We start from the raw sequence: 20931 nt of genomic DNA, 5'->3' as shown, positions 1-20931 counted from the left end.
AACACCCCTGTAAGCTGCACCTGCAGTGCATGCTAACACCCCTGTAAGCTGCACTGCAGTGCACTCCAACACCCCTGTAAGCTGCATCGCAGTGCACACCAACACCCCTGTAAGCTGCAGCTGCAGAGCATGCTAACAACACCCCTGTAAGCTGCAGCTGCAGTGCACTTACCATCCTCGGACAACCTTCACAAGTACCACTGGGGAGAGGCGCCAAGAGCTGCAGTCCTGGATGTCCCCAAACACCTCAATGCACTCCTCAGAGACATCAGGCTCACTGAATATCACTACCTGTGTGAAAAGGGAAATGGCAGCATTCAGTCTCCCTTCACCAGCCCAAGAGAGAATCTGCACCAGAAATTAAAATAACCTTACCTTCCCAGGCCGGGGATTAAGTTTGTTGTGCACACTTCCTCTAAGAGTCTGCAATCAGAGGAATGAAAACGCAGTCAGCAATTACAGCCTCACGGGGCAGCTGCCATGTCTCCCCTGAGTTACTTTTAGGCAGAACATATTTACCTTACCGGTGATCAGCTCTGAAGCAGCCTACCTTGCTTTACATGTTCTCTTTGAATTTACACCATTAAATCACAAGATTTTTCCAAATGAATTTGCCACCATTCTAATGTCTAGGGGATTTCCACCAGTACAAGAAACTTCAGGGCCTAAAAGTCAGATCTATGCTTCACATCAGTTCACTGACTAAGAGCCAAGCAGGGGACCGCACTTCAAAGAATCTGAGTAACCGCAACTTCAGAGAAGGAGGAGGAAAGAAAGAAATCATCGAATACATTAGTCACTTATCTAGAAAGAGCCGAGTCGACTGGTGTGTTCATACACAAACCTTCCTTGGATCTACAAACACTGTGTTGCCACAGCAACTTCTCCATCATGTGACAAGGACTAGTGTAAATGAGAGTGTGCACAGTAGGGCCTAGGAGTACTTCCTGCAGTTGTAGCTACAGGAAAGGATATGGAGCAAGAGAATCGCAAGGCCATGGACTCGTAGGCTGCAAGGTGCATTCAAGGCCACATTAGGAAACTTAGCCAGACTTTTGGTCTCAAGACAAAAGATGAAAAAGAGGGTGAGGGATGTGGCACAGGGGCAGAGCACTCACCCAGCATGTGTAAGACTGGGGGTTCAATCCCCAGGACAGCAAGAGGAAAAAAAGATTAAAAAAAAAAAAAAAAAAAAAAAGGAGGTATATTTTACCACATACATGGTATTTCTTTTTAAAGATTTGAAGATTTGTTTTATGTGTTTGAATGTTTCACCTACATGTATGTATGTGTACCATGTATCTTGAAGTCTGAAGGTGCTGGACGCCCTGGAACTGGAGTTACAGATGGTCATGAGCCACCATGCCTTTACTAGGAATTGAACCAGGTCCTCTCCAACAGCAACCAGTTCTCCTAAACCCTGGGCCATCCCACTGGCCCAGCACATGGTTTTTTTGTTTTTGTTTTTGAGGCAAGGTTTCTCTGTATAGCCTTGGCTGTCCTAGACTCACTTTGTAGACCAAGTTGGCCTTGAACTCACAGCAATCCGCCTGCCTCTGCCTCCCGAGTGCTGGGATTTAAGGCATGCGCCACCGCGCCCGGCATGTACATGGTATTTTTAATCTCCCCTTTTTAATGGGAAAAAATAGCTTTTTATATGGCTTCAGAAGTAATCATCTACAAGATCACCTGACAAGACCAGTAAAACCCGAAATATGTAAGATAGTAAAAATAATAATTATACATGTAAAAATATTACAAAACATGGTCTACACTCAGGCTGGCCAGGATGCGTCTCCCGAGGCCTGTCTTTGATCTTGCCCCTCTTGCCTCACACCAGTGCACTATGACCACAAGGCGTGGATGACTAGAAGCCCAAAGAGCGTGTGTCAATCTGTTGTGCACACGTGTAAGAAGTCAGTAAGCTAAAGGAAAACCCTAAAATTGAAAACAAAAGCGAAGAAACACATTAAATATAAACTACAATCAACAAAGCCTAAGACGCAAAAAAAAAAAAAAGACATTTTGAAAAAATAAAAATAAAAAGCCTAGAAGTCAATAAAACACTTTATTTATTTATTTATTTATTTTTCTTCTTTTCAGGCCATTTGACTTGGCTTTGGAGAAAAACTTTTTTTTTTTTCTGTTTCATGTGTGTGTGTGCGTGTGTGTGTGTGTGTGTGCGCGCGCGCGCGTACGCGTGCGTGCGTGCGCACTCATGCCGGTGAACACTTACATAGCGAGGCAAGGTCTCTCATTAAATCCATAGCTCACCAGTAGGGCTAGCCTAGCTAAAAGGTTTACTCTGGGGACTTCGCTTCTGCCTTTTCCAGCACAGAAGTCACACACAGCCACACTTTACAGTCACATGGTGTTCTGGGGGACCAACCAGTCCTGCAGCCCGCTGCTTGCAAGACAGCTGCTTTAACAACTGAGCCATCTCCTCAGCATGAGAAAAGTTAATTTAAAAAAAATTGGACTTGCTGAGCTAAAGTGAAATAATAATAGGAACAAAGGCGTAATGAATGGCAAGTAGCCCAGCAGAAATCTTACACTTGAGAGACATGGTGTTTGGTTGGTTGGTTTTGTTTTGAGAAAGTCTTTAGGGTTCTACGTGGTGCAGGTAGACAAAGGATGATGAAAATGCCCAGGGAGGCTAGGGCTATATCCCAGCTCTCTCCAAAGGCTGAAGCACAAAGGATACAAGTTCAAGGCCAGCCTGGGTAAGTTAATGAGATGTAAGTAAAACGGGTCTAGGGATACAGCTCAGTGGTGAAAAACTTAATAGGCATATGTGAAGACTAGTCCCCAGTGCCCAGGGGGAGAGGGATGGGGGGGGGTAGGGTAGTTGGGAATGGGAGGGGCTGTCCCTAAGAACCTTTCATGGTACCTCATGAGCTAAAAGCTATTTCTTTTTCTTTTTTTAAATTAATTTTTAAAAGATTTACTTATTTATTTTATGTATATGACTGATCTTATCTGCAAGTACACCTGCAGGCCAGAAGGAGGCATCAGATTCCAGTACAGATGGTTGCGAGCCACCATGTGGTTGCTGGGAATTGAACTCAGGACCTCTGGAAGAGCAGACAGTGCTCTAAACCACTGAGCCATCTCTCCAGGCCCTGTAACAAAAGGCTATCTGCCCTTTTCTCTGTAATGTATGAAGGAGCACAGGGCCCTGTGGCACATGATGGCTACTCTGAATGCTACAGGATGTGCACATGTGTTTTCTGGTGGTTTGACTTCTAACACACGACACTCTGACACAGACACACTGCCCAAATAAACACAAGCTCTTTGGGGCTCTTAATCTTTATAAGGAAATGGGTCCAAAGACTATAAGTTTGAAACCTACCAGTTCACAAAATCCATGAAAAAGAGGCTCTGCGTGTAGGACTGCTGAAAACCTCTGTGTGTGTGCTCCTGTTAAGAGTCTCACTATATAGTTCAGGCAGGCCTCGAACTTTCGACCTACCTGCCTCAGCCTCCTGAGCACTGTTTTTGCAGACGTACCTCTAACCAACTGTAAAGTTTGCAAAAGCCTCCAAAATCACAGTCTGTGCTGAGATCATAGCAAACCCCACCGTATCACGCTGCCACAGCATCCTGCCGGGGGAAGAAGGGCCCCAGGTCTTTTCTGTGGTCATGTCTCCGCTTGCCTGAGCTAGGCTAACTTAAGCAGCAAGCTTGGAACCAGAAGGGCACAAATTTGCACAGAAACAATCCTGGAGTGGTGAGTGGCTCAGTGGCAAACCGTGTGCATAACTTACACAAAAGGCTCCGAGTTCAGACTCTATCTAAGAGAAAACTTGAGGCAGAGGAAGAAACGGAAGCTGTATTTTGCAGTTCCCTCTATTCTACTGAGGGAAAGGACCCTTGAAAACCCAATTTTCTTATGCTACAAACTTGAGGAAGACGAATTCCCATTTAGGCACTTTCCCAATTACACATATGACGCTTGTGGAGGACTGAGTAAAACCCTTCAACACAAGAGGAAGGAGAAGGGAGACCCTTTGGCTGGGTGGGGCTTTTGCAAGGAGAGGAAGTTGTTTCACTCATCTTCAAAATTCTAAATATAGCACTGGGTGTTTTTACAGAGGAGAAGGAGAAATGGGTCTCTGGGTTTCTAAGCTCTCAAACCATCTTTTCTATCCTTTGTATAGTACGACACAGACGTTCACAAATGCCTTGAAACATAGAACGTATTCTTCCTGCTGGACCACAAATGTGTTGCAGGAGGAAGTCCTTTTGTCTTTTTATCTTGGACTCTAAGAGTTCCTTGCACACAGATTTAAAACTACAAGGAGTGGGAGAGGGAAGGGGGGTTTGGGGTGGGGGGCAGGCCGTGATGGTGTACACCTTTAATCATAGCACAGAGGCAAGTGGATCTTTGTGAGTTCGAGGCCAGCCTGTTCTACAGAGCTAGTTCCAGGACAGCCAGGGCTACACAGAGAAACCCTGTCTCAAAACAAAACAAAAAACCACCTCTCCCCCCCCCCCCCCAACCCCCCCACCCCCCCACCCACCCAAAAGGACACGGTGAACAAACAGAAAGCTATCTCACACAAACAGCTGCCTATAAAACAGAGCTGAGCCCCTAGGTTTAGAAACAGCCCAAAAAATAACAGTCCGGTACTTACTGTAGAGTCTGATAAGGACATTCCAGAAAAAGAGAGGCTTGGGTCATATCGGCTCGCTTTGAAAAGTCCCAGGAAGTCCGTGTCAGTGCTCCCACTGTTCGGCAGGTTTGACTTAGGAACACTTCCGATAAGGTTAGGTTTTTCCACATCATTGCTGCTCTTCAGTTTGGATAAATCAGAGAGTTTGTTTTCTGGCAAGTGCAGGTTGCTCCGAGGCTTCAGATCGCCCATGCTTTCCTCTTTCTGTAGGTATTTTTCCATGTGCTTAGGACTGTTCAAAGCCGGGTGAGATGTATTTGCTGAGTCGAAATTGAAGACCTTTAAGGAGTTGTGGGGCGCAGGCGGTGGCTGCTCTTTGTCTGAGCCACAGGGCGGGTCACCCTCCTTCCTGGGCTGTGCCACTGAGGGCTGAGACACGGAGCCTGTCTGAGAAGAGCTAAAAGATGTTTTCATTGTGCTGACGGACGTGACAGAGGGAGAAAAGATCTTGTCGTGTGGCAGGGAAGAGAGCATGCTTGAGAAAAGCGTGCTGTTTTCCAGCCTTGACCGCTTCACCCCACCGTTGGTGATGTCCCTGCTCTCTTTGTCATTTACTTCAGAAGGTGCCTGAGCCTCACTTTTCCCATGAGCGCTAGCGTGCAAAGACCTGAAGACGACGCTCTGCTCAGTGGATGCGCGCTTCGCTCTCAGTTTGGATATGGGATCGTGGTTCTGCAGCAAGTGCAGGGCTGGTGACATCTCCGCCTGGTTTTCCTTCTTCTTCCCCAAGCCAATGGTAAACACGTTGGGATCAAAGACCTTTTCCAAACTGTCCTCGTGAATAGGAGGCATGGCGAAGTGAGGGGCTGGAGAGTTTGGGACCCTGGCCTTCTTTTTTTTCTGGGGCACACATACCGCGCTGTCCATCTTTTTAATAATTTCAGTAAATTTTTCCATATCAGAGGAAGAATCAAAGACACTCTCATCACTATTGGCAGAAAGGTTCAAAAGGCTGGCGGGGGTATTCGGGCTGGTCACATTTTGACCTGCCCTTTGGGGACTTTCTGAATGACTTCTGCTGCTGGGAGAGAAGACGGGGCTGAACTCGGCTGTCAGGGTTGTCCCGCTGCTCTGACGGTCAGCCTCGGCAGGCAGAGCCCTCTCAGGTCCTGGCTGTATGGTATGTGGGCGAGACTGTGCCACGGACTCCTCTCTGCCGTGGGTGCTCTCGGGTGCTGGGCTGGGTATGTCACCTTGCTGGGGAGCACAGGTGGCAACAGAAACCACTTCAAGCTCATTATGGTGACAGCTTGGCAGCTGTCCCTCTCTAACTTCAGAGCTCTCTGAGAGGACCTGAGAGCTCACTTCCCGAGGGCTCTCCACCGGAAGCACAAAGGAACGCACCTGGACGAGGACCTTGGACGGACAGCCGTTCCCCACTGTTTCTTGGCTGTGCTCTGGACTTGAAGGAGGGCTGGCTTTCCCCGCTTCAGATTTGGAGACTGGCATTTTCTCAGCGGGAGGAGACACGGGCAAAACACAACCATCCTGGCTTTCCGGCACTTCTAGGCCAGCACGCGGAACACTGCATATGGGCACTTGAGCACAGCCATCTCGGAGAGTGTCCACGGTAACGGACGCAGAAGGCTCCCTACATGACTCAGATGCAGGCAGTGAGTCAGAAAATGCACCCTGTGGCTTTGGGGGGGACTCTCCAGCATTAGGGATGGCAGGGACATCTCGTGTGGTGTCACTCATGTTGTTGAGGATGAGGTTTTTGCTGTCAGCAGCCTCTGAGCGGTCCTCTCCTGAGAGCGTAGGGTCCTTTACTGGAGCCAGAGCAGCGGGTGCTGGCTGGGAAGGGCAGGCAGCATCTGGTTGCACATCTGCCTTATCAGTTTGATCAGGCTCAGGGCAGAGGACCTGATCCTTGGCGGGCTGTTCCCCCACTTCTCTGGGGATAGAGACTTCCATACCTTTGGCTTCAGACGCAGATGGTTCCTTGACTAGCAGGCCATTCTGGTGGCCGGCTGGCACGGCTTTCTTTTCAGTTTGCTCCATTTCTTTGGCTTTTTTGGCTAAGTTCAGCTTAGCCCTCCCAACAAACGTCTTATTAGAGGGAGGGTTGTTCCTAGTGCTACGGACCTCAGCGTGTCTGGGGCTACTGTTAACACGCTTGTTTTCAAATAAGGAGATTTTGTTGGCAGTGTTTCCCTTGTTAACTGGCTGGCTGAAGGAACTGCTTTCATTTCCCACACTGTCAGGGTTCTTCGGGGTTTTCAGATTTAGTTCCACGTGTTTGGGCCTGGCAGGGCTGCAGGGAAAAAGCCACAGGGCAGTTAGCAGCCTGGTGTTAAGTAAATATACAAACCAGCTCCCCAAACATTTCACACAGGACCAAGTCCGCATCCTCCTGGTGTATGCTTGCTTCTCCACGAACCCTCTTAAACAAGCCTACAAATGCTAGGCAAATGTTGTTAGTGGATATCTTACCTGCATGTGACAGATGAGACTATAAATCTAAGAAAGAATTAATTTACCAAGATTTAATATGTGTTTCACAGTGATTGGCACTAGAATTGGATATTACAAGGTATAAGAAACATTAGAATAAATTTAAATATTGGATGTACTCCCATATTTTAAATTGTGCATGTTAATTTCCCAGACATTAATTATGTATTTTATTTTATTGTAGTGTTTTGGTCACCTTTAGGTTTTTGGGACAAGGAGCCATGTGGTTCAGTCTGGCCTTGAGCTCACTACCTGGCTGAAGGTGGCCTTGAGTTCTTGAAACTCCTGCCTCTATGTCCCAAGTGCTGGGATTATAGGCATGCCCAACCTTTTCATAACTTAAAAAAAAATTATTTTGGGGGTGGAGAGAAGAGACGGCTCAGCAGTTAAGAGCATCGTAACTAATTTCAATTCCTAGCACCCACACAGCAATTCAAAACCAACTGTGACTCCAGTTAGAAGGGAATCCAACGCCCTCTTCTGGCCTCTGTGGGCATCGCATGCATGCAAACCCATGCAGGCATAATTACATTAAATTAAATTTAAATTTAAAAAATAAGGCTAGGCGTGGTGGCACACTCCTATAATTCCAGCACTCGGGAGGTAGAGGCAGGAGGATCTCTGTGGGTTCGAGGCCAGCCTGGTCTACAAAGGGAGTCCAGGACAGTTAAGGCTACACAGAGAAACCCTGTCTCAAAAAACAAAACAAAGAACAAAAAATAAAAATAAGTAATAAATATATAAAACAGTTATAATCTCATTGAGCTGTTGCTTAATAAAAATCTACTTTATAACATAGATTATAAGACATTCATCTAGTTTTGCCTCTTAGGATATGTTGTTTCTGCTATCCATCACACTTAAAGTTTGTCTTATGTATGTGTGTCCTCTATCTGAAATTTGTAAAGCACATATGTATATTTTATTTGTATGTGCATGATGTGTGTGCACGCGTGCAATGCGCGTGTGTACATGTGTGAAGTCAGAAGACGGCCACTGACGTCAAGCCTCTACCTTCTTCAGGCAGCCTCCCGATGTTCAGCCCTGCCCTTCCTGGCTCCACCTTCCATTTCACTACAAGAGTTCTGGGATCGCAGACACACACTCCCATGACCACCTTTCATATGGGCCTCGCGTCCTCACACTGTATCCACTGAGCTGTCTCTCCAGACCTTGAAGGTGTTTTTAAATCATTCACAAACCTGCTACGCATCAACATTTTGCCTTGCTCTCAGTGGTTTCATATGCATAAATATTTTATTAGACCGAAAACTGGCATGTTCATAGGGCTTGGCCGCTTGCCTTTTGCTAAGAAAAAAAGACAAGTTAACAATCATGACATCCAGGTTCCAGAAAATTTCCCTTGAAAAGCTTTTTTTTTTTTTAATTAACATTTGTGTAAAATTCCATCATATGGCTCTACTATAGTTTGTTGACTGATTTAGCTAATTGGCAGAGTCTCTGCACTCACATTTCTTAGGTCTAGCTACTTCTTACTGGAAATAATGCCTTTGAATGTACACAGTGTGTTCTTTCATAGAAACAAATGTGTTCAGTTGGCAATCGCTGGCCCTAGCCCCAATCCTGGCTCTCTCACATTAATATCTGTGTGAACTTAGCCAAATTATTTCACCTTCTGGCCTATTATTCACTTTGGTATCTGTAACCTAAAAGGTAACACAAAACAAAACACCTAGATAATTTGGGGCAGATTTATTTTTATTTCACCCAAAACTTATGGTTAAGGGAACTTAAAAAAAAAAAAAAAAAAAAAAGCCGGGCGGTGGTGGCGTACGCCTTTAATCCCAGCCCTTGGGAGGCAGAAGCAGACAGATCACTGTGAGTTCAAGGCCAGCCTGGTCTACAAAAGTGAGTCCAGGGCAGCCAAGGCTACACAGAGAAACCCTGTCTCCAAAAACCTTATTCAATTTTATTCTATTTTTATTACAGACAGTTGTGAGCTGTCATGCAGGTGCTGGGGATTGAACCTGGGTCCTTTGGAAGAACAGACAGTGCTCTTAACCATTGAGCCATCTCTCCAGTCCCTGGTTAAGGGAGCTTTTGGAAGTCTCCTTGAAGGGTTACAATTAGGGCCGAAAGAGGCTGCAGGATCAGGAGGCAGAATCACTCCCACTTTTCTATTTTATGAGTCATTTTACATAAGCATTCTCAGGGCTGGCAGAGGAGCTTGCCCGTTTGTATCTAAATGAAAACCACTGTTCGCCAAGCACTTGAGAGGGCATTTAATTTGGTTTACTCCCACGTTCAACTTTGTATGTTCTATTCTAAAGCGAGAAAGCCGAGCAGTAGCGAAGGTGTATGAGTCTCCTGAGGTCGCATAGCTACCCACAGGGCTGACTTGAAGCAGGAGGTCTTAACTCAGACACCACGTTATACCTTCCACCCTGCTTCCCCATCAGGGGTCGGGCTAGACTGGCCTGACTGAGCCCCTCAGCTGCTTTCCTTCTTATTGCTGGGATGGATATGTGGGGAGAGGGGAAGGAGGGAGGGGCGAGGGGGAGAGGGTGGGGTCGGGTGGGTACTCAATGGGTTATCAGGTCCATCAGAGAAGGTAACAAGACTTGAGAAGTAGAGGTCCCTGAAGCCCAAAGCTGTCCAGGTTGGCATCACACAACTGGGAGCCCCCCAGAAAGGTAGGGCCCGCTCAGCCCCCCCCAGAGAAAGAAAATAAGAATCAGGTTAGATGTTTGAGTATGGTGTGTGTCCATCAATTTCCCTAGGCACCACCACTTCCTCCATTAGCTCCATGGCTACCCAGGTTTCCTTATTGCAGGCTCACGTCTTAAAGGTAAAAGCAAATAAAAAGCCAGACTCGGTGGCCACTGCCTGGAACCCAGGGGCAGGAGGATCAGGAGTGCAAGGGGCATCCTTGGCACCCAGAGTGAGCTGGAAGCCAGCTTGGGTTCTATGAGACCCTGTGTCAAAACCCAAAAACAGAACATTGAGCTTCAGGATTAAAGTCAGGGAGACGAAAAGAAACCTGGGGTTTTCAAATGCTGTACTAACTAACTAATGAGCAAAGGGGACAATACAGAAAATATTAAAAAACAAAACAAACAAACAAACAAAAACAAAGAAAAACCTGGCCAGTCAGCACAAGGAAGACTACTGAAGTGGACATCAAAGTGCATTTCAGGATGTGAGAGCGAAGCACCCCAGGTGAGCCCACAGCTCCCCGACAGGTAGCACGTCTGCACATTAAAGATTTACACCAGCTCAAAATACCTTTTACAACCAAACTCTCTGCTATTAAGCTGCGCTGCTAAGAGTCACTGCAATTAACCCAGCTGGGGCTGATTAAAAGGAAGGCTCCTGTAACTCATGTTGTAATGCCTTCATTAAGATGTGAGGGGGAGTCTCAAGGGCCAAAGGTACACTGTAAAAGGAAGTGCCTCCCTGGTGCACATACTCCTGTAAGAATTTCAGCATGTGGTAGAGGACGTGAAGAAATCAATTTCCTAACAGGATTAAGTCACCCCTTTCCAGGTGATACTGTCTTTTTCTTTTCCAAAGCCAGGCTCACATCTGCAATCCTGTCACTCGGGAGAGGGAAGCAGGAGAATGGCACTGAGTTCCAGGCCACAGTGAGTTAGAAGCCACCCTGGACTACAGGGTGACACCATGAAAAAAACAAAAACAAAAACAAAACAACAAAAAGAAAACCAATCAAAATCAAACCACAGTCTGTCAACATCTGCCTAAAACCCAGCCACAAAAGGATGAAAAGGTCTGACTAAAGCCCCTGTCAGACTGCGAGAAATAGGACAAAGAACTAGATAAAATTCTTAATTTTCCACTTCAATAGTTCATCATGTGTAAGGCTTTGTACAAGAGAAAGTTAAATAAGAAGAGTGGTGAAGAAACAGATTAAAAAAAAAAAAAAAAAGAACGCTTGGCTCCGTTCTGGTAGGACCCAGAACCATAGAAGAGTTCCATTGTAAGATTGCTTCCTGAACTTCCTGCTTTTTCCACTGCTGCCTTCTGATTGGCTGGCAGGTGGAGCTTCCTGCAGAAGTTGCTGTCCTGCAGTGTTTCTCTTAGCTAGGCTTAGCAGGTTTTTTCTTAGCAGGTTTCACACTGCCTTCCACAAATAATGAGCATCATCCACTCAGGTCATTTTCCTGACGCTACCGTTACAGAAGAAATAGCTCATTATGTCAAAGATCTCTAGGCTGCCAGCTGGTGAGAGGGTTCAATGTTCTTCATTAAAGCACATTTCCCTCCTGGCTTCCAAACATGTTTCAGAGCTTACTTCTTTTAAGAAGTCAAATAGAGCCGGGGTGCAGTGGCCCATGCACTCAGGGAGCAGAGGCAGGTGGATCTCTTTGAGTTTGAGGCCAGCCTGGTCTACAAAGAGAGTCCAGGATAGCCAAAGCTACACAGAAAAATTCTGTCTCGAAAAGCAAAATAAAAAAGAAATCAAAGAGAATGAAACCATTCAGTTAAAAACAATGCTGCAAACGAGGAGACTTTTAATCAATATGTGAATCAATGCAGGAAAAACTTGAGCACTCAATAATTTTCACGGGCTGGGAGGAGTGGGGTGCTCAGTTCTATAGAGAGCTCTCGCCACAGTCTTGCCCCTCGCCACACAAATCAGTTACCATCAAACCACAAGCCCAGGCTTCTCCAGGAAGCCAGTGACTTCTTGTCCTGTGCTTCCAGAACCCTTACAAGGGAAACTCCATCTGGCCCTTTTAATTTGATTTGTGTGTTTCTTACTGCCACAAGGGGGACATAAAACGTTGAAGGCAATAGACTGAATCACAAGTGTGGGTCATCCCCCCCCCCCCATAACACACAGAACAAAGGGTATCCAATAAATACTTAAGAATTGCTAAACTTAGAAGAGAGCACGTTAAGTCTGTGGCTGTTTTGCATCTTTTCACTTAGCTAATTTTCAATAATAACAGTGCCCAACTCAATAACAGAAAAGTCATTTCTAGCCCAGAAACAAAAACACCAACAGGTTCCTTAGATCACAGAAAGGGAATTATTAGAGGCCCCCTTTAAGCTTACTTTAGCACAACAATGTACTAACGCCATAAAAAGTTCTCTTGAAGTCTCCCACCTCAAAGCCACTAGGTCACATTCAAAATACTGCTGGCTCCCTGTGACGATCCTGAAACACCCCTGTACACTTCGGATAAAGAATATAATTAGCTATATCAAGCCGTTAAGTCTTATCTCTACTGTTTACATAAACACCGCGCCTCAAGGGATATCCTATTTTTTGCATTCATTTAACTTAGATCTTACGTTAAAGTAGGAATTAGGCAGCGGAGGCTACCAAATGTGTCATATTCTAAGCCTTAGCTCTGCAAACACCTCTTTCTCTCTTGGAAGTTTTCAACAGGGAAAAAAAAAAAATACAGGTTACAGACAACCGTACAACCCTACCAGCCCCATGCCCAGACTTCCGCAGCTACTTACAGGGTCACTTTGGTGGTCACAGTCGACCGGCCGGCACCGAAATGGTTCCTGGGCTTCAAGCTGTCGGCGTCGGACGCTCCGGCTCCCCTGCCCGACTCTCGGCTGCGGCCCCCCTCGCCCCGGCCATCGAAGTGGTGGGACAGTGGGCCCCTCTTGTGCTCCGGCTTGATCTCCGGCAGCAGCGAGCTGCTCTTGACCGTGAGCTCCCGCGGGACGACGCGTCCCGCCTCCTCCCCGCCGTCTGCCGCGGCGGGCGCCTTCTTGGGTGGGGACTCCTTGGCGGGAGCGCGGGAGCCACCGCTGGGCGCGCTGGGCACCGCCTCGGGGACCCGGCTGCGGCCCTTCCGCTTGGTGGGAGAAGAGGTGGGGGGCTGCTGCTTGCCGCGGTCCGGATCCCCCCGGAGCTGTCCTCTGGGGCTGGGGGTGGCCTTGGGCTCCGGGCCGTCGGGAACCGCGTGTACAGATTTCACTTTCCTTTCCGCCGTGCCGTTCTCAGGGGCCGCGTCTGGCGCCACCTGGACGTCGAACACCGAGTCGTCCTTTGCCGGGCTCTCGGGCGCCACGGCGTCCGCGCCCGGGGAGTCCGTGGATTTCTGAGACTTCCTCCGCCGACCCGACCGGCGGCCGTTAGACCTCTTCTCCATGTCGTCCGAATCGTCGCAGTCGTCTGTCCCCGGAGCAATCGAGACCGGCTCGTCTACCTGAGCCACCTCAGTCTTGCTCAAGTAGATGTCCAAAGTTAGCACTTTGGAGGGATGCGCGCGGTCGGCCTGCGGGGTTGTGCAGATGGTCTCTACGCCCTGGGCGGGAGGCTCACCTGCCAGAACCGCGTCCCCCGGGGCCCCCAGAGAGCCCTGGTCGGCACCCACGCCAGGGGCTCCGTCCGGGGCCTCTCCTACTCCTCCCACGAGGCGCTCCTCAGGTGGCGACCCCGACACACCCCTCGCGGTCTCTGGTTGGAGGCCAGCGCCTGGCAACGCGTCCTCCCCCGGACAGCGGGCGGGCGTCTCTGAGCTCTCCTGCCCCGAGCAATTCCCCGGTGAGGAATGCGGCTCCTTGGCAGCGGTGGTGGCATTTGGGAAGGTCTCTCCCTCTGCCTGCAGAGGTTCTAATTGGGCTGAATCACTGTCGTGGCACTGCTGCACAACTTCTAGACTGCTGCTGGAGCAAGGTGACAGTTTGGCGTCGTCGCAGGGGGTTGCCTGAATGCAGCTGTCCTCCGGCTGGTCCTCTGCCTCTTGCCGGGAGCCCGCCTCGCTCGCGTCGGTTGGCTTTGGTTGGCTGTCCTGGACCTTACTTTTCTCACTCTCTATTTCAGGGAGTTTAGCAGAGGCCGATTTGCTATTTGCGTTGGTGGGACTCTCTAACCCGTTCCTAGTGTTCCGTCTCCTTCCAGCCGTAAAGAGAGTGCCAAGTTTTCCCAACACTGGCTTCCTTCTGGTGTCTTCCGGTGGTTGTGCTCTGGACTGGAAAACAAAGAGAGACGGGGAGAGAAAACTTGAGAATCCGTTTTGTTTTGTTTTGTTTTCTCCTTTAGTGGGTTACAAAACTGCTGCGAGCCAACTTGGCAATGGACCATATGTAGTGGGAAATGAAAAGGAACAGCCAAGCGCGCTTTGTTAGGGTCTAAGAAAATTAACTTTAAAATATATGAGGTAGGGTCTCATTATGTAGCTCAGACTGTCCTGGAAAACTCACCATGTACACCAGGCTGGCCTTGAACTCACAAAGATCCGCCTGCCTCTGCCCACTGAATGCTGAGGTTAAAGGCGTGCACCACCATACCTGTGGCTAAATTTCTTTTTCTTGTATCTTTGGTTGTGAGCCTAGCCTTTAACGGCTGAACTATCTCCCCAGCCTTAATTTTCTTTTCCTTAAACACATTTTCGAAGCTACATTACTTACAACAGTATTCCGTTACCTTTTTAATTCGGTACTTCCAGATATTACATGTATACAGTAAACAATTTCCAGTTTGCACTGACTAATGCTTTTTGCTTCTTTCCTTAATAAAAAATGCAAGTTTAAAGTAACCAGGCAGAGTTCACAGTTCGCCGCCAGCCCCCACCCCCACCACCTTAGGGAGGAATTTTTTTACTGAAACATCTTCCTTTCTTTTCTGGGATGGGGTAGAGTGGGAGTGGCGCAAGGAAAAACTACTAGCGGCCTTCTGGAAAACTTTAGGAAACACCTGGGCTTAACCTTAAGTAATGGTGCAGGAATGCAGCACCTGGCTCCGCCCAACGGGGCCCACGTGTCCGCATTCAAACCGCGCGGGGCGGCTGAGTGCTGCCCCGCCTCTTCCCAAGTCAAGCCTAGACTTCCTGAGGAGAGTCCGGGGCAGAGGGGAGGGGGCAGAGGGAGGGCCCCACCTACACAGGGAGGGCTGTGGAAAGCTAGCTTAGCAGACACTGCCTACAGGGCTGCATCCCTCACCAGGTGTTGCAATCCTTGCAGCCTTTGTGCATCATGTCAATGAAAGCAAGGACGCCCCTCCCCACCCCAAAGGGCTCTGCGACAGGGAGGAGTGGGTTAGTGGGTAACGGGGCGGGAAAGGGGAGAAAGCCAAGAGCCACCCTTGGCTCCCCCCGCAGCGTACATGTGTGGGTCAGCCCGACTCACCCAATCCCCTATCTAGGGACAGTTTGGTAAGAGCCAACCTTTAAACTCAAAACACTGGCGAGAGTCTGAGCCCTGAGGAGGCAGAAAGCAGCCCCACCTTTCCTAAAGGACGAGCGTTTGTTCAGGGCAACACTGATTCTTGCGGCAGTCTTTAACGCAGACCGTTTCGTTTGAGCTACAAAAGCAGCCAAGGGAATCCGGGGATTGTGGGAAACGTAAAAGGCCTGGGGACGAAGAGCATGCGATCAACACATCTGTTGAGTCAGATCTGGCAGCGTTAGATCGTGTAACCCCGCTGCAACGGAGTGAGAGAAAATGTTCCCTATAATAGATGGGGGAAAGATGTTAGTTACAAAGGCTAAGAGGGAAAAAAAGTGCCGGGGCAGGGAAGATAGGATCAGTGCCCCTTCTAGTTCACCACAGCGGACACGGGGTGCAGAGGGAACCCAGGAACCCTAGTGGCTCCGGAGAAACAGACCCCAGGCTACACAGACCGAGACTCGCAGCAGTCTGAGAACCAGAGAGCTGCCAGGAAGGAGAAAGATAAAAGACTTGGGCACCCAGATGTGATACTACTACGCTTCTAAGACCTAACCAGAGCTTTCTTGAGAGTAAGCGGCCAGTGTTCCTAAGGAAACGTTTGGGGTTTTGTTGTTTTTACAAGTCAGTTGATTTTCAGTTAGAATACCACGGCTGGAAAGCCCTTCTGACGCTGAAAATAGACCCCTTGGTTTCTACTGCCTTGACAGTATAGGCTGAAACCGTAGACTGGAAAACAGGCTTGAGTCTCTTGGCCCAATTCCAGTCCCCTGTCAAAATTAAATGACTAGTGTATGTATCATTCTGTCCAGTAATGTCGCATGCTGTGAGGACGCCTGCTCAGCATACTCTTTATTTAGTGCAAGCGACCCCACCCCCAACCCTCAGTCACAGTTGTAGCTGATTTTTCAAAAGCCGCTTGCTTGCTTGCTCTTCTCCTGGACTATCGAGGATTTGTTTTCCTTTTACACCCCCAGGTGGCGGCCAATTTTTCACTCGTTAGACAGTTCTGTTGACTTTTCTAGAATGCCATAGTTTGGTTTGCTTATTCTATCACTTTTACAATAACTCCATTCAGAAGGGCCCCAAACTGGAAACACTTTAAGTTTCCATCCAGTGCTAAATGGATAAAGAAATTGTGATGTACCTCAGCAACAGAGGAATACTAAACAATAAAAAAAAAGTGACAAGCTTTTAACCTACAGAGGATTCTGAGGATGTTGCCTGGTTGCCTAGCAAGTGGAAGGCTTTGTGTTCAAGCCCCAGTACTCTCATCAGAAAACCTTTCGAGGGTAGTCAGAAACATCCTCTCTCTTGCTTATAGTGATGGTTACATGTGTGTAGACAGCTTCAACACTCGTCAAGCTGTGCGTTTAAGAAGGGTAGACTGGCTGGCCACAGTGACATATGCAAGTCGCCCAGTTACTCAGGAGAATGAAGCAAGATTTCTTTTTTTCTTTTTTTTTCTTTTTTTTTTTTTTTTAAGATTTCCTTTTCTTTCCTTTCTCTTTTTTTTTTTTTTCTTTCTTTTTTGGTTGTTGTTGTTTTGGTTTGGTTTTTGTTTTTTGTTTTTTTGATACAGGGTCTCATTATGTAGCTCTGGTCATCCTGAAACTCACTATGTAGACAATGCTAGCCTCGAACTCACAGAGCTCTGCCTGCCTCTGCCTCCTGAGAGCTCAGAATAAAGGGATGCATCACCACACCCAGATAAGAGGGTTTCTTGGTACCAAAGAGTTTATGGCCAACCTGAGTAAAGTAGCAAGACTCTGGTTCCTTAAAAAGAAATTGGCAGAGAGAGATGGGTACCTATTGGTTCTGGTCAGCCTGGCCTATATAAGGACTTCTAGAACAGCCAGGGCTACACAACAAGACCCTCTCTCCAAGGTATGCTTGCTCACATGTAATCCCAGCACTTGAGAGACAGAAGGAGGACAATCAGGTGAGTTGAAGACCAGTCTGGTCCACATGAGACCGTGTCTCAAAAAAATAAGGGGAAATAAACAAATACAAAGACGAGTTTGTCCTAACTTGTTGTAGCTTAAATAGAGTTGCTTTAAAGTAAAGCTTTCCCCTGGGAAGTAAGAATCAGACAGTGTGTGTCAGGCACACAGTTCTTACAGGAAGGGGAGTGTGAGAGCCCTTAAGTCATCTCAGAGGCCCCTTTCTTATCTCTCGGCAGTGAAGAGTTCCCCAAGGGGCCAGCCTTTGAGGAACACCCAGAGCCATCACCTCCGAGCAGGACCAGCTGAGTAGAGCTCCCAGTGACCCATTCATTGTATCAGGAGAAAGTCCTTGGTCTTTTAGGAACACCTTTCTTAAGCAAGTTGCACATTTCTTTACAGTCAGAGATTGTTTTCTGACCAGCGTTCATGGGGAAAGTCCAACAGATAAAGAACCAAAAACCAGTGGAACAGAGAGTACTCTTTGGGGCTTAGAGTCTTAAACCTAAGGTGGGCAGCCATAGACCTTGCACCTTCTCTCTTGAGCCCGTTAGGGGTCGCAAAGACCTATCAGGATGCTTCATGGTCCGTTGGTATGTCCCCACCCCAACTCTCCCCTTCTGTCGACCTAGGGTCCTGGGGTACCCTAGGGCTGGATATCCTCAGGTTCCGTGTTCCCATCTTAATTTAGGAAGCCGGCAGCCCTCCCTGTGTAGGACCTCCCATCTGTGCCCGCCGCCATTGACCAAGCCACAACAGACTGTTCTGGAGGCGACACAGACACGGACCTCTTTTAGAGGTTTTGGGTTTGGTTTGGTTTGGTTAATACTCAGTGTGGCTCATCGGGGGAACCTTAGAAGTATCCACAACAAGATGCAGAAATGCTATTATGGGAAGCTCAGCCTTTCCGGTGTGGCAGCAAAGTGCCACTTGGTAAATGACACTTTGTGCTACTCTACACCTTGCCTTATTTGACAGGCAGCTGAAGACTAGAACATTCAGGATAAATTGTCAACGCACCCGAGTCTGCCCAAACATCTGGACGTGCATGCAAAACTAATTTTTGTTTTATCGCGATCACTAATTGGCCTATGACCATATATTGGGGAAGGAGGTCTCCCTCGGTCACAGACATGGGGGAGGGGAATAGGATGAAAGTGGGAGGGATGGAGGAACGGGTGGATGCAAGCGAGGGGAAAACAATTTAAATGTAATCTGAATACTTAAATTTTAAAAAGAAGAAAGAAAAAAGAGATAACTAATTATAGTCATTGGCATCAATTCTAAAGTAATTCACCCAAAATTATATGTGAATGCTAAGAAAATTATGTTGAACACATTACTTGAAAATGTGCCAACATTTAAAAGTCATTTCATTTCCTATATAGTGTGAGTCCCTCATCAGCACGAAAAATGTCCTGTCTGCGTGTCTAGCCACTAGCACAGGGATTTCTAGATTGAGGTGGTCACCAAGCATCTGTTGCCACTAACAGAACAGGGAGGGGCACCTGATCGGTACCACTTTCAAGGAGGTACCAACATTTGTGAAGATCGCGAGGAGCTTGGCTTAGGTCTGACAAACAGAATAAAAATCTTTTCTGCTCAAGACTTAATGTGGTCCGCATTTACGGCTGCCCAAGAGAGGATTCTGCAAATTGATGCAGCCATCAGCTCACTAACTGCCTCAGCTTGACCGCCAGCATCCAGCCCAGTTCTGACTCAGGGAAGCCCAGTGAGATCTTGTATGTCCTCACCTGTGTGTCCTTCTAGAACGTGGTCACCGATGTACAAGAATGGCTCTTTAAAAAAAAAAAATAGTGATTTTTGAAGTGCTCCCTTTGTTCAGTTTTGAATAAAAATCTTCCTTCAGCTTTGAGGGGAAATGATTAGCCTGAATGAAATGGTTAGCCAGACTACTTTGATAACGCCTTGGGTTCCCAGCATATGCTTTGTGGTTTGGCATTTGCTCTGGTCAAGGACTTTTTTTCTTAATAAAAATATATGTTATGTATTATACGTTTATATATGTCATTTCTCTAGTGTATGGTTTAAAGATAGAGAAGTTAAAATTTATTTGTTTATTTAGTCCCACTGGGAATTGAATATTGACCTCTGAGTTATAGTGCCCTTCAAAATATAGGTTTAAGCTACTTTAGTCTTCAATTATCAAAAGTTAAAAAAAAAAAAAAAAAAAGAAGTTTTTAAAAAGTTTTAAAATGTCTTCAGTAAAAGTAAGAACTACCCAGGGCTAAGGAAGTTACTAATCTTGCCTACCAACCAGGAACTAAGCATTGGGTCCCATCCCCACGCAGCACTGCCATAAAAAGAGGACATAGTGGCACATACTGGTTATCCAAGCACATTGTTGATTACACACAGAGCTTGAGGCTAGCCTTGGGTAAATGAGACCTGTCAATTACTTTAAAGGTAAGAAATATCTTAGAACCATGTGACGGCTAACTGAAGAACAGAGAAGTAGGGGACATGGGATGGGGAGAGAATAGAAACCATCCACAACTGGATAGAAAAATCTCAAAGTGCCTTGTTGGGGGAAAGAAATGCACAAAAACCAAGAAAGAGTTTCCGCTCTTTTGGCTGCGATTTGGCTTTGGCCTCAACATAGGATATCACTATGTCGCCCTGGCTGGCCTAGTACTTGATATGTAGCCCATCCCAAGCGCAGAATTAAGATTAAAATTGCCATTTCCCGACACTAAGTGAACAGCTGTAAATTATCTCAATAGAGCTTTGGAGACAAAGGAAATTACACTCAAGGGAGCGTCCAGACACAGATCTCATATACCGCAGGGCTGGATTTGAATTGGACACTTAAACTATCACTCACCTGTCATGTTGTCTTCCTTTTTGATATTGCTTGTGCTAATGCACATGCACAGGTAATGCAAAGGAATGAGTCCATGTAAGTAGACTTATTAAGTACTGATGTTTTTCATTTTAAATTTATTTTTTCCTATTATATAGTATCCAGCTCCTGTTCTCAGACTATAGCCTTAATAATTTAGCCATTTCTGGGATGCAGGTTCTTGTTTGTTTGTTTGTTTGTTTGGGTTTGGGTTTTTTGAGGTAGAGTTTCACTGTATTGATGAAATTGGCCTTGAATTTGTAGGGCTCAAGGGCCCCTTCCCTTCTGCCTTGGCCTCCGCAGCATCTGCAACTACAGTCAGTGACTTTTTAGTGGTTCAGATACAGAACAAGGATGCTGTGCTATCACGCTTGAGCCGGGGCAGCGATTTCTCCCAAGGCTGTGAGATAGGGCAGCAGGCACGGTGGGAAGCAGGCTCTGATGGAGAGTCATGTGGAGCTGTCCCATGTGACTGCTTCAGATGGTGCAGTCAGTGACACGTTAGGCCTTTAGGCCCTTTGCTCCACCATCTCTCCTCTCGGACTCCCTGGGGGGCACACTTGCTAGCTTGCTCGCTGACCTCTCTCTAATATTTGTCACTGTTTCCAACATCTGGCCCATCTCTGCCGCCTTTTCACCTTATGCTTTCTGGTTTTTTTTCTACCCCTTTACTGTCACGTGATACGCCTTTCTTCACTGACTCCTCCAGGTCTTTTTCTAATAATGTCAGGAGAGCCAAACAGCAACCACATCCTGTGGTTAAAAAAATCAGTTGTACTGTCCTGTGAAACAGAGTGGCGGGGACTTTAGTCCGCACCTCTTTTCTTTACTTCCCATACTTAGTGGTGTCCCAAACGGAGGTGTTACTGATTATAAA

At 47.1% G+C, this 20931-nt stretch overlaps 1 protein-coding gene across 2 annotated transcripts in view; it reads right to left on the bottom strand.

The window, feature by feature from the left end:
- The window catches only part of Crybg1 (crystallin beta-gamma domain containing 1), a 112795-nt gene that overhangs the window by 40680 nt on the left and 51184 nt on the right, over positions 1–20931 (bottom strand). For both annotated transcript variants that reach the window (XM_051164619.1, XM_051164618.1), the window contains exons 2-5: positions 12588–14053; positions 4641–6933; positions 376–423; positions 173–291 (exon numbers count right to left, since the gene is read on the bottom strand). In XM_051164619.1, coding sequence (XP_051020576.1) covers positions 173–291; positions 376–423; positions 4641–6933; positions 12588–14053 — 3926 coding nt within the window. The remainder of the gene's footprint in view (positions 1–172; positions 292–375; positions 424–4640; positions 6934–12587; positions 14054–20931) is intronic.

Source organism: Acomys russatus, chromosome 21, assembly GCF_903995435.1.
Source record: "Acomys russatus chromosome 21, mAcoRus1.1, whole genome shotgun sequence".
Lineage (NCBI taxonomy): Eukaryota > Metazoa > Chordata > Mammalia > Rodentia > Muridae > Acomys > Acomys russatus.
The sequence above is the reverse complement of the archived record's forward strand: the minus strand, read 5'-3'. Positions and strand labels throughout refer to the sequence as shown.